General features: G+C 41.5%; 1 protein-coding gene across 2 annotated transcripts in view; it reads right to left on the reverse strand.

Moving 5' to 3' along the window:
- Positions 1 to 11731: 11731 nt before the first annotated feature.
- Positions 11732 to 16804, reverse strand: part of LOC129778136 (protein neuralized) — an 88036-nt gene continuing 82963 nt past the window's right edge. For both annotated transcript variants that reach the window (XM_055784867.1, XM_055784866.1), the window contains exons 2-3: positions 13290 to 14866; positions 11732 to 13172 (exon numbers count right to left, since the gene is read on the reverse strand). In XM_055784867.1, the coding sequence (XP_055640842.1) occupies positions 12858 to 13172; positions 13290 to 14866 (1892 nt within the window). In that variant the 3' untranslated portion in view covers positions 11732 to 12857. The remainder of the gene's footprint in view (positions 13173 to 13289; positions 14867 to 16804) is intronic.

Genomic DNA, 16804 nt, shown 5'->3' on the forward strand with positions numbered 1-16804 from the left:
TTTTTCTCTAGTTGGCGAAAATGTTACATTGGACATTTTCAAAAGTTACGCGAGAATTGTCAGGAATGTTGTGACTGTTCATTTTCGATATCCTGAGAAGCAGTGTCGTAGTGTGCGGGCGGCAAACCCAGCATTTGCCGGGGCGCTGGTCCTTTGGGGCGCCAAAATCCAGGAATTTTGAATAGCATTTTTCCTACAATTATATTTCATCTTTCAATTGAGGAAAAAACACCCATCATGAGTAGTTGCTTCTGTCCGTACATTAATAAAACCAATAACCTCTCTCTGATTTTCGCAAAATTGAAACACCCAACACCACATATATTACATCAATACCCTTTTGATTATTCGCTACGCATACCTGGGCGCCTCTCCATGCAATGCAGAACAGATGCATGGAAGGGGCGCCGAAATAGGCCGTGAATGGCCGTACGATGTTTTACAGTTAAAGCCTGTTTCAGTTAGAATTTGGTCGCATAAAGTAGGACATTTCTCAGCATATAAATAACGTACAAAAAGGGAAGGATGTTATTTTGTAGGTTTATCGACTTTAAGGTTAAAAAACATGAAAATTATTCGTCATCTGTTCGGATGAATTTACGAACATTTCGTGTGATACCACCCATCATTTTCTGCACAGTACTGCTGGTAGCTGTTTTGCTATCTTCTTGGAAAATTGGTGCATTTGAATTGTATTTTTGATGGTTCACATTTCTTCAATTTGCCTTTGATATTGTCCAACATCTTTCGAAAATCCGAACAATTTGGAGGATTCATAGTCTTTTCAATGAAGTCGATTTTGTTCCTCTTATACCACTCGATGCCATCCCGGCTGTAATGGCAGCTTGTCAAGTCAGGCCAGAACTTCACTGGACCATTGTGTGTTAGAATGAATGACGAGATCCTGTTCTGGAGACACTCCTCCTTGTAATTGCTGCCCCAGTGATGACAACCATTGCCGTCGTTCCACAATTACAGATCCCTTGCCAAATCATCAACTATTTATCTGCGTAAACAAATTTACCCTACGCTGGACAAGATAAAATTTGTTACCGACTATTTGTCTAAAAATCCATTTTTACGTACCCTATGATCGGAAGGTACCGGGATTTTTAAATAAAACAAAATAAAGATAAATTTCAGGCAAATTTGTTTTATCTCTTTCAAAATACGATTCATCTGAGGCAACACACATGTGTCAACGCTTGACCCAGTCCTCCATGCATCCCTGGTAGGCTAACGAAAGGATGATTTTAGTTCCCTCGTCACATTCTCTTTGATCTCATCCAAGGCGCCTAAAGGGTGAACACGAAATTATTGCGACACATTCAACAGGGCATAACTTTTTTACCATTGGGTAAAAATCAACCAAATTTTGCACACTTCCTCATTGATGTGTATTGTCTACATGCTGTCAAACTCGAAGTCGAGTTTTTCGATTCAACGAAAATGGTGGTGAACCAACGCGAGTCGAGAGAACAAATTCACACCTGGAATTTCCTGACCTGTCGCACCGGCAGTTGGGAAAAATGTTGAACATTCACCATTCTACCGTCTCCAGAGTGGTGAAGCGGTTCCAGGAGCGGTTGACGTTGGACCACGGCAAAGGAGCTGGAAGAAAACCGGGACCGGAGAACAAAAAGACGGAGGAAAAGGTGAAGCGGATGATTAAAGCAAATCCCAACGTCTCAAGCCGTGATTTGGCTAAAAAGATCGGCATGTCGCAGAGCTACGTCCAGAAGGCAAAGAAAAGAGCTGGACTTCATACATACAAGGTACAGAACTTTCCAAACCGCGATGAGCGGCAACAATCGACGGCTAAAACTCGGGCACGGAAGCTCTACGAGTAGATGCTGACAAAATATGGCTGCTGTGTGATGGACGACGAAACGTATATAAAAGCCGATTTTAAGCAAATTCCGTGGTTGGAGTTTTTCACCGGCAAAAGCAAGTTCGATGTGGACGACAAATTTAAGAAGAAGAAAATGTCGAAGTTCGCCTCCAAATATCTCGTTTGGCAGGCCATCTGCTCTTGCGGACTGAGGAGTGAGCCTTTCGTGACAAAGGGCACAGTAAATGGCGAGATCTACAAATATGAGTGCCTCGAGAAGCGCCTTTTGCCGTTCTTGCAGCAGCACGACGAAGCTCCGCTATTTTGGCCAAATTTGGCATCATGCCACTATTCTAAAAGTGTCCTGGAGTGGTATGAGGCCAATTCTGTCCATTTTGTTCCGAAGGACATGAACCCGCCAAACTGTCCGGAGCTGCGCCCGGTGGAGCAGTACTGGGCAATAATGAAGCGGGAACTTCGGAAGAGCAGGAAGACAGTCAAAGACGAGAAGGACATGTTAAGAAAATGGAGAAAAACTGAGAAACTGGTACCGGATGACACTGTAAAGACTTTGATGGAGGGCATCAAGCGAAAATGCGTTCAGTTTTACACTCAAGGCTCCATCGATTAACTTTTCTTTTGATTTTTGAAGTAAATATATGTATAAAACTACCCTAAAATTTTGGTTTAATTCTAAACATTATAAGAAAATTGGCATGACATTTTCGGTGTCGCAATAATTTCGTGTTCGCCCTTTACAGGGTTTTCCAATTCGGGCTTCCGAAAGTATACAGCCCTGCGCTGAGAACCGTTTGACATAGCTGTCAACCAAAGCGTCATATCGTTAGTTGAATGTCTGCCACGATAATAATATGGATCGTTTTAGCATCGCACAACGTGTTAATTTTGTTAAATTATACTATAAAAATGATGAAAAACCGGCAAATGTTTTTCGAGCATTACGGACGGATTTTGGTCGTCATGGACGGCCTACAGAGCACACAATCGCTAATGTAGTGCGTAAATTCGAACAAACTGGATCCGTAGCGGATATTGTGAAACCTGTGCATCATCGTAATGTGCGTTCGACCGAAAATATTGCTGCTGTTGCTGCCAGTGTGGAGGATGACCCGAATGTTTCGATTCCACGGTGTGCTCAGCAATTGGGCTTGTCAAACACATCATTGTGGCGAATTTTGCAATTGGACTTGCACCTACATCCATATAAAGTCCAACTGGTACAAAAATTAGAGCGTCGGGCATACGTCGATTGGGTGAACGAACAACAGCAGCAAAATGCTGAATTTTCGCATTAAATTTTCTTCAGCGATGAGGCACATTTCGAGCTCGGTGGCTATGTGAACACCCAAAATTTCCGTATATGGGGCTCAGAAAATCCACATGTGATTGTTGAGAGGCCATTGCATCCGCCAAAAGTCACTGTTTGGTGCGCATTATGGTCTGGTGGAGTCATCGGGCCGTATTTCTTTGAAAATGAGGACGGCGAGATGGTAACTGCGAATGGTGAACGCTATGGCCGCATGTTAACCGATTTTTTTTTGCCACAAATTGAAGATATGGATACGGATGACATGTGGTTTCAGCAGGACGGCGCCATGTGCCATATTGCGAACGAAATTTGAGGGACGCATAATTTCGCGTTTTGGTGATGCCAATTGGCCGTCCAGATCATGCGATTTGAACCCGCTAGACTTTGTTTTGTGGGGTTATGCGAAAGACCGTGTCTATGCCAACTCTCCGCAAACTCTTGAACATTTGAAATACAACATTCGTGAAGTTATTACCGAGATACCCCATATGTGCCGAAAAGTCATTACTGATCATTACCTGTTCCGGATCAAGGTGTGCGAGGAAGCCCTAGGTGGACATTTGAATGATGTTGTATTTCACACATAATGGCATAAACCAAACTTTAATTTGAAATAAAAGTTTCATCGAAATTCGAATTCTAAGTGTGTTTTATTTCAATTTACTTTCGGAATTTAAAGTTGGAAAACCCTGTATATCCTATGTTTGGTCAAATAATTCAGTACAATTCTAGCTCGATGCGATGGCGCGTTATCATCATGCAAAATCCAAGAATTGTCGGCCCACATTTCTGGTCGTTTGCGACGTTCAGCATCTTTCAAACGCTTCAAAACGGATAAATAATATTCTTTGTTGACTGTCTAGTCCGGTGGAAGGTACTCATAGTACACTTCGCATTGACAATCGAAGAAAACAGTCAGCATCACCTTCACTTTTGAGTGGATTTGACGCGATTATTTCAGGTCTTCGAAGTGCTACTCGGACGATTCTTGCTTCGTTTCTATGTCAAATTCATAGACCCATGTCTCGTCGCCCGTAACTATCATTTCACGAAAGTTGTATCACTTTGAGCTTGAGAAATCATCTCTTCAGCAACTGTCTGTTGATGGTGTTTTTGCACGAAATTCAGATCCTTCGGAACGAGCCTGGCTACCACGCGTCTCATACCCAAAACAATCACCCTTATTCTCATTTACGGCCGTATCCGTATATTCATTCGTCGGATACGATTCGTCGCCAGAGAAAAAGCTGTTCTGATTTACGGCCGTATTTCTGTGTACTAGATTGCTTAGGGTGACCTGTTTTATCGATGACAGATGTTTTTCATTTTTACACTTCTGTTCTGTTTTGATTTGAAATTCAGTCTTCAAGTTTTCAAGTCGTGGGGGTCTTCGTAGCCACTTGGTTACGCGTTCGCTTACTAAGCGATCGATCGTCAGTTCAAACTCAGGGCCCTCAATTGACCATCTTTGTGTTGTTATAGAATAACTACGTCCACGCAACAATCATCAGCGATGGAAATCGATCCACGATGGAACAAAGATCGATTCATCCATAAAACTGCTCTGCTCTGCAAGAAACATCGGGCTGCTGTTCTATAAATGACCCAACAATGATCAATATCAACTGTCTCCGCTGTCCGGTCTGCTGAACAATGGAAGAACAGATAGAAAACCCTTACGCCTAAATGGCTATTACAGTGTAATTTACCATAATAATGGAACAGAAAAACCTAACGCCCAAATGGCTACTACTACTACTACTGTGTAATTTACAATTTATAGAAACATAAACATATGTACATGTACACTATAAAACCCGGCTCTGTTACAGCTAAAATGCTAATGAACCTAATAAATACATAAATGGGATAAAAAAAAAGTATTCATGTCATTAGGTTATTAAGGACATTCTTAAAATCGCCTGAAAACAGGATAACGCTGAGGCAGAAGCAAAGTTGATCCCGGTGCCAACTGCACTTGGGGGATCAATTGTGATTGGACAAGAATCGGTAGTTTACCACGATGACGATTTTAAGCAGGCAAGTTGGTGCACAAGAGGTATGAAATGTTCAATTGCACATGTTCATAATAACATTTTTACCCTCAACACTGTCACACTAGATGAGGTAGCATGTCTGGAAATCTCACCCTTGAACGAAAGTTCCAGCCGTTCGGAACTGGTTGTAATAGGCTTCTGGTCCGACATATCTGCTTGTATCCTTCGTATGCTTGAATTTGTTCACACTGAGAAACTCGGAGAAGGTATGATTGTGAGAAACATTCTGGGAAAATAGATTTATTGTTTCTATTCATTTCGGAAATCATTCCTTGCTTTATTTTGATGGCTTACCTTCACTTTTTTCTTGTTTATTGTGCGCCCTCAGAGACGGTTCAGTATTTTACTTCGTCGTGAGGAAAAATGCTAGCCGATTAAAAGACCAAAACAAAAGTTATGCTTGGAACCCAGCCGACTATTCTAAAAACGTTCCGGTCACATTCGACGACAAAGTGTTCGCCTGTTCGGATCGCCCAACTGTTATTTACAGCTCTAACCAAAAGTTGGTTTTCTCGAATTCAATCAGAAGGACAATCGAACGGTGCTGATGGGTGTATCACCACGTCGTCTCGCATACCAGAAAGCTTCTCAAACGTTTGATAACGGTATGCTGTCACTAATTTCTAAATAACTTCATTTTGGTGGGTGATTAGATGCCATCTCTCACACTGCTGCATTACAAGCAAATGGAAGGTTGTTGTGAGGAGATCGCTCGCGATTATCAATCAAATTGGATGACAGCAGTAGTAATATTAGATGACGTTGCGTTCGTTGGGTGGACAACAGCAACTATCTATTTGTTTGCCTGAGAGATAGGTAAGTAGGGTTTCCGTAGCTCTGTTTATCATAAGAACAATTTTTGTATTTATTTGAAGGGTCACAACAACGGACGACGAATGATAACAAATGCCAGAGGTTCCTCAATTCCATCTCGGTGATATGGTGAATGTATGTAACGACGCCGACAACGAGGGCTGTGTGCTATTTGGCACGGTAAGCGGTGCGATCACAACTGATGGTGGACTGATCACAAATAACGTTCGATTATTATGAATTTCTTCGAAAGTTACAGGAAAGTTTAATACAATCAAATCTGTTGGCAAGACTGATTATTCGTATTGGCGTAGTTTCCATACCGAAATGGAAACGGGACGTTGCGAGGGATTTATTTATGGAGACCTTGTAGAAAGTTTTCTGGATTTAAATCGGGAAATAATATACGATGCATTGGGATTGCAGACCTACGTGGCTGGAACTAAGAAGGAAATGGCCGTAGATGATATAATCAAGATTGTAGAAGACCTAACCCGGATACATCAGGATGTCCAGTGAATTTGAATCGATGCTATCAGTTATTTTCTGACACAAAAGCTAGCAGAAAAGAGAAGTTATACATTTTTCTAAAAAAGTTGGTTAATAAAACAACTCATTAAAAAATGGTCGAAATGGATGCTGGACGAACTATAGAACCAGATCGAGCTAAGCTCATGAATTTCAGCAATAGTCGCGAAAAATAATTTCATGATTGTTGGATGATAAAGAAGTTCAAGTGAACGTATTGTTTACTACAAAGTCTCATTATTTTAATTCGAATAGTCATGCACGGCGGTTTTCTCAAGACTAAGAGTTTTATCCAACCTTTATTATTTTTTGGATAAGAAACGTATAATATTCAGGTGTAACGCGGCAAGCGTGGAGATGTTGATCGAAGAGTGATGCGTGTTTGGATTTGCTGCTCTTTGGGTCGGTAGATATCAACCTGATTGCACTGCCGACACCTTCTTGTATTCCCTGCAAGAGGAATATTGAAATATGTTATGAGGTACAATTTGAATGAAATATAGCGATCAGATATACCTGTAAGGTTGGATAATTTCTAGCGTTCGCATCTTCAAGAGTCAAATATTGTTCTGGAGAAATATCGACCCTACGGATGAATAAATAGGTTGATCTGGGACTCTTCCGAATGCGATCATATTACTTATTCTTATTCGAAAGCTTATTTCGCTCGAGCTGATCCTGCAGCGCGATACCTTTCATGAACTCTTTCTCAAGCGAACCTATTATGCCAACACTACCGTGGCTATCATCACTGAGCAGAACTGAAAGACCATTTGCACCTGCAGATGCTGCTGTTGGTGCAACTAAAGCTGGTGGTGGTTTTCCACTGCAGCCTGTGTGCATTGGAATGGGCGACCATTTGGGAGAATAGGTGCCATCGATATCGTGCGGCTCTTCCTAGGACCAATGTTTACCATTGAAACCTCCATCGCTTGTGCTGTATCTGGAATCGACGTGAGCATGTCTGTTCCGGGTACCGTCCAACAGACTTCCAGAGGAATTTTTCGACGAGAGAGCCAACCTCCGTAGCGTAGCATACCCATCGAAACCACTTTGCGATTTTTCCTCTTTGGAATACTTTTTCTGCAGCCGAGCAAGCTAATCGGAAAAACCGAGCTCAATCAAGAAAAACAAGTGTGAAAATGTAAACATCTGTCATCGAGATCGATAATGTAGTTTATGCAAATAAGTATATCAATAATTTGATCTAGTACGACTGTAAATTGAAAATACGACGAATGGCTCGTTCGAAAACAATGATGGGATTTGCGTACGTATCCTATTCGTTCGAAAACTAGAATAAGGCCGAATATGCTGTGCCGTTCCATATGCAATGCCAAATTCACTAGACATCTCTCTTAAGCTGGTATGACGATTTTCAAGCACCATTTCTTTCACTTTCTTCAATTTTTCATCGTTGTCAACCACGTCGGGTTCTCAATGTGATTGTGCGATTTTTTTTTCTCCTTTCGCGTTCCATCGTCGATAACTTTGGATGTATCCTTCAATCTCGACGAATTCTGTACTACTGAATTAACAAACCACCCGGATCAAAACGCTGTCAATAGTTTCTCGATGTGACAACTAGGGGCGCTGAAGTGAATAAAAATAAGTGACCAAATTCTAACTGAAACACATTTTATTTTTTAAGCTGCATGATAAGAACGCATACTTCTAAATAATGTATGCGTTATTGGAAGGCAATTTTTGTGCTGGAGCTTGCTAGTATGGTTTACACTATAGAAAAAATGGCACAGACCGCGCATCGTGCGAACACAGTTTCAGCAATCGTAAATTGATTGAAAATTATCTGCGTAAAATGAACCAAGGCCGACTCAATGGCTTGGCAGTTTTCTTCGATCGAAAATGAATCGTTAACAGATCTTGATTTAAATGCAATTAAGGATCATTTTGCTTCAGTTAAAGCACGCAAGGCAAAGATTCGACTAGAGAATAAGCGAAGCTGGTAATGATTTTTCCTAACCTTCTAAATACGGATAAACTGCTCAAAGTGAACTTTGGTATAAGTGCGTAGCTTTCTCAAAATATCAGAAACTCAAAGTTAGTGAAAAAATCGAACAAAGTGGTATTTTTTTGGGGCGCCATTTTCATAGTTTGCCGGGGGCGCTGTCTACCCTCACTACGTCGCTGCTGAGAAGTGTGTGATTTTCTCATTGAGAGAGTTTCGCTTATTCTGAAGTCAGTTGTTCCTGAAGATACTCCGGCAACGCAAATTAGTGTGCAAGCGGAAATGCCAACAAACGAGCAAGATCAGCTCGCACATTCATAGAAATTGCTAAATATTACATAGGCTTGGACGGCGAGGAAGCATTCTGCAAAATCGATCTGATTAGCGAATGCAAACTTCGTCACCCAAAGCTGGACGCTGGCAAATTCATCCACTATTTCCGATTGCAACACTCGGAATTATCTAGCGTTCACAATCTGCTGGATGAGTTTGATCCGAATTTCGAGACAATCGACACACTTACGGCCATCCTGTGCGGGCGTTCAGACATCGATTGAATATCATCAGGTGGCAACACAATATAAGTGGAAAAATGTCACAACCTCGGTGGCCAATTTTAAAAATTTAATTGCTTCGCTGTTGTGGCAGGCGATCTGCGGATGCGGACGGTACAGCAAGCCGTTCGTTACAACCGGCACCATAAACGGGCAGATTTATCGAGAGGAATGCTTGCAGAAGCGCTTGCTGCCCTTCCCCCGCTCTCACCGTGATCCCACGCTGTTCTGGCCGGATCTCGCAGAAGAAAAGCGGAAAAACATTCAAAACCAATGATGCTTTGAAGAAAAACTGGGAGAAATTATGTAAGGAAGATAGGCAAAGCCTCGCCCAAGATCTCATGAGCAGTGTCAAGAGAAATGTACGAGTATTCAGCTTGGGGGAGGAAATTCAATAAATAAATTATGCCAAAACATAGCTAATATATTGTTATTTTATCCCTGAAAATTCGCGAAGTATCCGATTTAAACTGAATTTCTGGTGATCATTTTTGTGTGTCTCTTTTTCTTCGTGTCCAACCTTCATTCGACAGAATGTAACATACTTGTGGAAGCTATAAACTACCCTAATATTTTCAGAAAAATGAGAATTTTTAGTTGCTGCTAGACAGACGCTCAATTTTTTTTCGAAAAGCACGACAGATATGCTAAAATAGAAAATATCGGATGCACTAGCCCCACAATATTTTACATAGTGAAACCGAAAAATTTTCATAGATACATTGTCGGATAAAACATTAAGACCACTGCTCAAGCAAAAAAAAGAAAGTGAAAAAACTTTGAGAAAAAATAATCCAATCCAGTGCTTCAATCCATTTATAATAATTTATTTGCATTGTTCGAAGAAAATTTATAACATATGTAGTTTAAAAAATAGTCATTCATAAAAAATGCGTTTCAAGCATACTTAACAACTAAAATGACGCGACAAAATTTAGGACCAGTTCCTTGTTTCGGCTGTTTCAACCGATTTTTGAAGAAATGGAGTGGCCAGCGCAGTCACCAGATCTGTACCCTATAGAGAACCTATCCTATAAAAGATCGTGTACATCACGAAGAAGTCGAAGAATAAACAGCAACTGTGAGATAGGATCCAAGCTTGTTGGTACGCCATCCCGGTCACCACGTGCCAGAAGCTGACGGAATCCATGCCGAACCGGGTGCGTGAAGTGATGCGTAACAAAGGATACACGACCAAGTACTAACCCTTGAAGCTTTTCACAGTATGAATTTTCTTGTTTTTACTTTTTTACCATGAATTTTAAAACCGGTATTACATGCAGCAATGCCAGCTAAATCGGATGCTACAGAAGTTAACTTCTCCTTGCTCGCTGATGATGCGAGATAGTGATGGTGTTTTTCCACTCACCGATGTAGCAATCTCGGTGTCGGTGCTATTCCGGAAACGATTGTTAGAACGATCCCGGAAATCAAAGTTCTAAGCAAATAATATGAATATAAAAATCTAAAAATCTAAAAACCCAAAAATCTGAAGATCTAAAAATCTAATAATCTATAAAATCTAAGAATCTAAAAAATCTAAAAATCTAAAAATCTAAAGAGCAAAAATCTAGAAATCTTGAAAAATCTAAAAATTTAAAATATAGAAATCTAAAAACCCAAGAAATTTGAAAACTGAAATTCTAAAAATCTAAACATCCAAAAACCTAAAAACCTGAAGATCTAAAAATCCAGAAATCTAAAATCTAAAAATCCTAAAATTTCAAAATCTAAGATATAGAAATCTTAAAAAACAAATATCTAAAAATATAAAAATTTGAAAATCAAAAAATCTGAAGATCTTAAAATCTATGAATCTAATGATCTAAAAAAAATATCTAAAAATCCGAAAATCCAAAAATCTAATATCTATAAATCCAAATATCTAAAAATTAAAAACTCTAAATGAGGATGTGGGCTAGTTTTTGACTTAACAGTTCTGAATTCGTACCACCTACGATATTGTGCAACTTGCTCAATGCTAAATGAATTTTAAAACCGGTCTTAATTTTTGTCGCTTCATTCTAGTTGTTAAGTATGCGCAAAACGAATTTTTAATGTATGAGAATTGTTTTAACTACAGATGTCATACTTTTCTTCGAACAATGTAAATAAATTATTTCATTTATATTGATATATTGATATATTTATATTCATATATTGAATGGATTATTTTTTCTCAAAGTTTTGTCACTTTCTTTTTTTTGCTTGAGCAGAGGTCTTTATGTTTTGTCCGACACTGTAAATGAAATGAAACACCGCACATGTGCACCAGTGCATTGTCTTGGGGGTAAGAAATGTTTTCTTTGTCAAAATAGCCTTACCTACCTTATATTTATCATGTCGTGTTCTTCTAATTAATCATTGTGGAGGAATAGACCTGCATTCCTTTGAATCGTGATTCAGTAATGAATTATTTCACCGCTGTAACCAAGATTGGTCCCATCTCGCACAGAAGCCTAAAATGAAGCACACCCATAATTAATTAGAAATCATTACATTGCATCTACCTTACCTTTGCATACAAAAATTTATTTTCCATGGTGCACAAAACGCTGGTTCTGAAGTGACGAAGAAACGTGCATCGTGGGTGACAGAAATGTGATATCTTCCATAATTGGTAGACGCTTGTTAAATTTTAGCACAATGAGTTGTATTTTTTTCTTATTTTCTTCATTTGGCTAACTTCAAAAATATGATGTTTGCTTGGCCTACTTGTAAATGGTTGAATAACAATAAATTAATAGAAGTGTCAACTCGTTTGTTTTCCTTTTCCTTGTTTTAGTTTTATAAGTATTGTTCTCTCGCTCTCACACAGCATCCGTCAATCGTTCAATCAAATTGTTAAAGAGTCACACTTTGAATCATTGTTTGCCTTTGGAAAAACAACTATTAATTAAGTTCTAAATATTTATATATGTACATATGCTATACAAAAGGATATAGGGCCTTAGTACACGATGTTAGGAAAATCGTAAAAAAAACGGACGCAAGTTAATAATTTATTTGCAAAAAAAAGGTTCCCTTTCTTAGTTAAATATTCCTTTGGGGTTATCGCTCGCTTCAATAATATTCAATTTTTCTTGACTAGAAAGTACTAATTTTGTAAATTATGCCTTAATATTCATGTTGACCATTTCACATATCCAGCTGATCATTAATGGGAAATTACGATGTTGCCGGAAAGGAATGATACAAATCAAAAACGCTGAAAATCTAATTATGAGTCTGTGTCCATCCATTGTTCTCACTCGTTTGCATTTCGGCTCGCTCGCACTCAACGTTCCATTGGGAAGTGATGATTATTTGGCCATTTGCTCATTGTTCTACCTTTTTTGCTTTCCTTATGTTCCCGCGAACTTCAGTTATTTTTGGTGTCATCATCAATTAATTACTTCTACTATCTTACACACTAGATAATGCATTCGTCAGCGACTTTGAAAAAAAGTGGAACTAAATGCCGCCGTTGTAACAATTCCTAAACAATTTGACTGCCTTCTAGCGCACAGCGTAGAATAAACCAACAAATGCCCGAACTGTTGCTGTTGCCTGACCGACGAACCTCTCTCGACTAAAATTTTGACTACTTTATAGTTTACTTGCATAAAATATAAGTGTAAATTTGACCAGAATGTTTCCAAAATTGTTTTCTTCTCTATTCGATGCCCATAGGTTTCGTTACTTTTTTTTTTTTGGGAAATAAAATCACATTTCAATTTGCTTTTGGTATCGTAACTGGAACTGACTGCCTCCAATTGCTTACGCGCCTCCGGAATTAAGATTTGTAGGTACGAATCACGTCCCGAATAACGGCCCGGCACAGCGGACAGTGTCCGCCACCGATCCCACGCCACTGCTTGATCGCACAGTCATAACACATGCACATATGACCGCACATGTACAGCACCGAGTCGATCGGTTTCTCGAAGCAAATGGTGCAGTCAACGCCGGTAGAGCTGTAGATTGGAGCACCGATCCCGGTGGCGAGAGCCGGAGCCACATTGGAGCCGGCGTTACCACCACTGCATGCATTCGTTCCGGCGGCCGCCAGCGTGTTGTAGTTGGTTGCGTTATTGAAGACAGGTAGAGGCTGAAAGTGGAAATGGAGAAAAAGCGTGGATTAGATGATTGTTGTCTTACTGTTGTTTTGGGGTTTTATTGTTTAGGGTGGTTCAATTGAGGAGTGAAAAGTAAGTGTGATGCTTACCTCAGAATAATTGTATGCGGGCGCCATTTCACCGGTTCCAGTGGAACCAGTATGCGAGGAAAGCGAGAGTGTCGACAAGGGTACAGATAGCGTTGATGCAGAATTTTGTAGACCGCGTGACACAATTGTGGCCTGAGCTTGTTGGACAGATGGTTGCGAGGCAGCAGAGGAAATTACTTCTGTTGGTGGCAAATTCACTACCAGAACCGTGCCTCCTGGATTTATTTGGATCATATCCGATCGTATAGCTTGGGATGGTTGGGGTTGCGCGGACTGTTGCACCTGTAGACTACGTTGGCTGGCAGAAGAGGCAAGCGGACGAGGATCATACAGAGCTGAGCAGGAAGCAGCAGCCATCGGTGCAGGAATAGAGTGACTAAACAAGCGAACACTTTGCGTCGATCCGTAGACATCCAGAAACGCCCACAGCTGTAAACTTTGGTCGATGTGCATGATCACAGATGGAGCTCCACCGTTCTTGCTGACGGAAACCTCGCCGTTGACGGAAATAGAGAAGCAGAGTTCATCGCCACGAACCAGCGTAGAAGCGACATCCTTGCTCACTACCCAATACTCGGGACGATCGAGAAGAAGATCGGAATCATCGGGCAAATCGGTTAGTTGCAAGGTGGCAGGATCACAGGATGTGAGACCGAGGGCCAGTGATCCAACGAACATGTTGTCAGTTTTGAGAATTTGAATGATTAGCCGTTCGCCGATTTTAATTGGCCGGGGACTGAAAATGTAGCCCTGACAGAATTCGCTTTCTGTGCGTGTGGCGACCGTGCGGTCAGTCGAGAATTTTATGTTTCGGCCACGCACTGGATGGAATGGAAGAGGTAGAAGTCCAGGTGCTGGACTGTTGTACCGCATGCTGGCTGCGGAGTTAGCTACGGTGTTGGCCGGAGCAGGACGTTCTTCCAACAGCTGCTGGTTACGTTGATTGATGCTGAGCGATTCCATGTGAGGTACGATTTCCTGATCGGCCGAGCGACGACCACAAGATTGGCTTTGTGCGGTTTGTGGTTGCTGATGTTGCTGTTGCTGCTGTTGGAACATGTAAATGCGCGAATCTAGGAACTCGATGGCTGTAGAATTTCCATACACATCAATCACAGCCCACAAGGGGCCACGGGCATCAACATCGGTGATGAACACTCCCTTCTCCTCGCCGTTAATGCCGAAGTGAACATCTCCCGAAGGTGTGACGTAGTAAAACAGAACGTTGTTGCGATAGCAGTAACGTTCATTGAGTGCCTTCGCCCAGAAGCCTGGCTTGTTCGTCAGATCAGGACAGGCATACTTGGGTAGATTGCCACGGAGGCTGGCTGGATCATTGCAGGTGAATCCGAATCGGATCACTCCGCTCCAGTTATTTGAGATATCAAGGAACTTAACACACACCCGCTCGTTGACACGAACTGGCCTAGCGCTGAATGTAACTCCCTTGCAGAATGACTCGTACCGCCGAGCTACGGATCCATCGCGTGAAATTCGAATATTATCACCATGCACGTTGTGGAACAGAAGCGGTGGCAGATTGTTTGGACCAGGACAGGACGACGCACTGCGGGGAGCTGTAAACAGAGGCAGAAAAGAAAGTAAACCATTAGTCTCAAATGTCGAGCAGGTGATCAATCTCAATACTGGAAACATATGCAACGCTGAACGCAAACACGCACAGAAACAAAAGCAATAAAGAAAAACTAAGAGAGATCGGAAACGCTATTTCCGATTTCCTTTCCACTCATATGCTTCTCCGGATAGTTTCCCTTCATCTTAAGTTTTTGACATCCGGTCGTTGCTGGAGATGACGACGATTGAGCACGTACGACTCAAGTGCGCTTCAAGCGTCGTTCCCCTTATTTTTTCGTTTAATTCTTGCGGTATGTACATCACACGTGCTTAATGCGAGAAACCGTTTCTTTCCGCCGGAGGGACGCACAATCAATTAGGCATTAATGTGTGTCTCAGTAGTTTCCGTCGTAGGAAATAATTTCCTTTAAGAGACCGCCGATAGGAATCTCCCGCTCTCACTGGTCGGAATCTGTCGTGAAGTTGTTTGATCAAACAAGATCCCCCAAGAGGGCCCGGTTAATCAAACACATCTGTGCAAAGTTTTGCAAAAACACCCCCGCTAGCGAGAAGTTTTAAGACAACGACACCCTCGCAATATTATTACGTCAAAAATCTCTGGAGGTTTCTGCGGGGTATCTATTCGCATCCGAGAACAGAGACAGTTGTATTGATTGAAAATGTAAATAGCCGAAACCGAGTGGTAGGAACGAAAAGCCGCGTTGTTCGATTACAAAAGGGATGCAGAAACACAACATTCGAGAAAATAGGCGTATGGATTTGTAGAATTGGACTCTTTCTAGCGTTCTTCCCCTCTTCCTTGCTTTCGAGACGGACAGCTGTATGTTCTTCCCTCAAATATAGGGGTTGAAATCCTTGAAAGATACCGAAGGGAGGAAAGGAAAAAGGAACGCAGTTTCATCGAGGTGACAGAAAAAACCGTTACTAAATGTTGCAAGAAAACGAAACATCTGCCGCGCCGATGATGTTTCCAGCCAAGCGTCGATCGTGGGAGAAAGTGTACGGTTGCTATTGAACCAAGCGAAGAAAACACAAAACGATTCGATTAGGAAAAGCGCAACTCACGACTTGCCTGCCTTCCCGTATTTAGGCTACGAACGCGCGTTCCACGCTTTTTCGCAACATCCCCGCCGCCGGGAGGTCGCCGTGAGTGCGCGTGTGACATTTCGCCGGAGATGCGGTTCAAGTTCCCATCGTAGTACAAGAACTGCATTCGGAGACGGAATATTAATCAGCTAACTACACGGTGGCGCGAGTGGCGATTCCCACAGTTATAAATGTGCCCGGCAGAACTGGTTGCGAAGAGCCGTAGCTTGAGGTGAACACACATTGGAGATTTCAAGTTTGAAGAAATGCAATAAAAGTTTGATGTGAAGCAGGGACAGACGAGCGAAACGGGGAAAGAAAATAAATTGAAGACAGTTTAATATGATCGCATGAAGGAATTAATTATTTGGTATTATTATAATTCAGCGGCGAGGTAACGGCGGCGATGGATGACTGGACGCTGGGAGTTTGCACAGGAATTAAATGAATTGCGTCTACCGCTGATTGGCACCGGCACAGGAATGCCGGTCGGGTCGTTCTTTTAGCTCGACCCATGGAAGCGTAACATACTTTAACGTCCGGTCGGGGCAGGAAGCTCGTAATGGGGTAGCACAGTTCCTCCGAAGTGAAGCGTCTGAACAGAAGAAAATATTGTAACGTTGGACTCAAAAATCTGAGATTACTTCAGACCTTCCTGTTTGGCATTGTTTTAACGTTCACTTTTCGCACTTCATGTACCCTATTATGCTGTGTAACTGACTCCAACGGGAAAGAGCGTTACTATTGAGCGAGTACCCAGTAAAGGGGAACTACACGCTTCGATAAGTATGAATGAAAGGTACATATGAGGAAAAAAAACTTCCCCTCGCTCA

The sequence above is a fragment of the Toxorhynchites rutilus genome, chromosome 3 (assembly GCF_029784135.1).
Source record: "Toxorhynchites rutilus septentrionalis strain SRP chromosome 3, ASM2978413v1, whole genome shotgun sequence".
NCBI classification, from domain to species: Eukaryota; Metazoa; Arthropoda; class Insecta; order Diptera; family Culicidae; genus Toxorhynchites; species Toxorhynchites rutilus.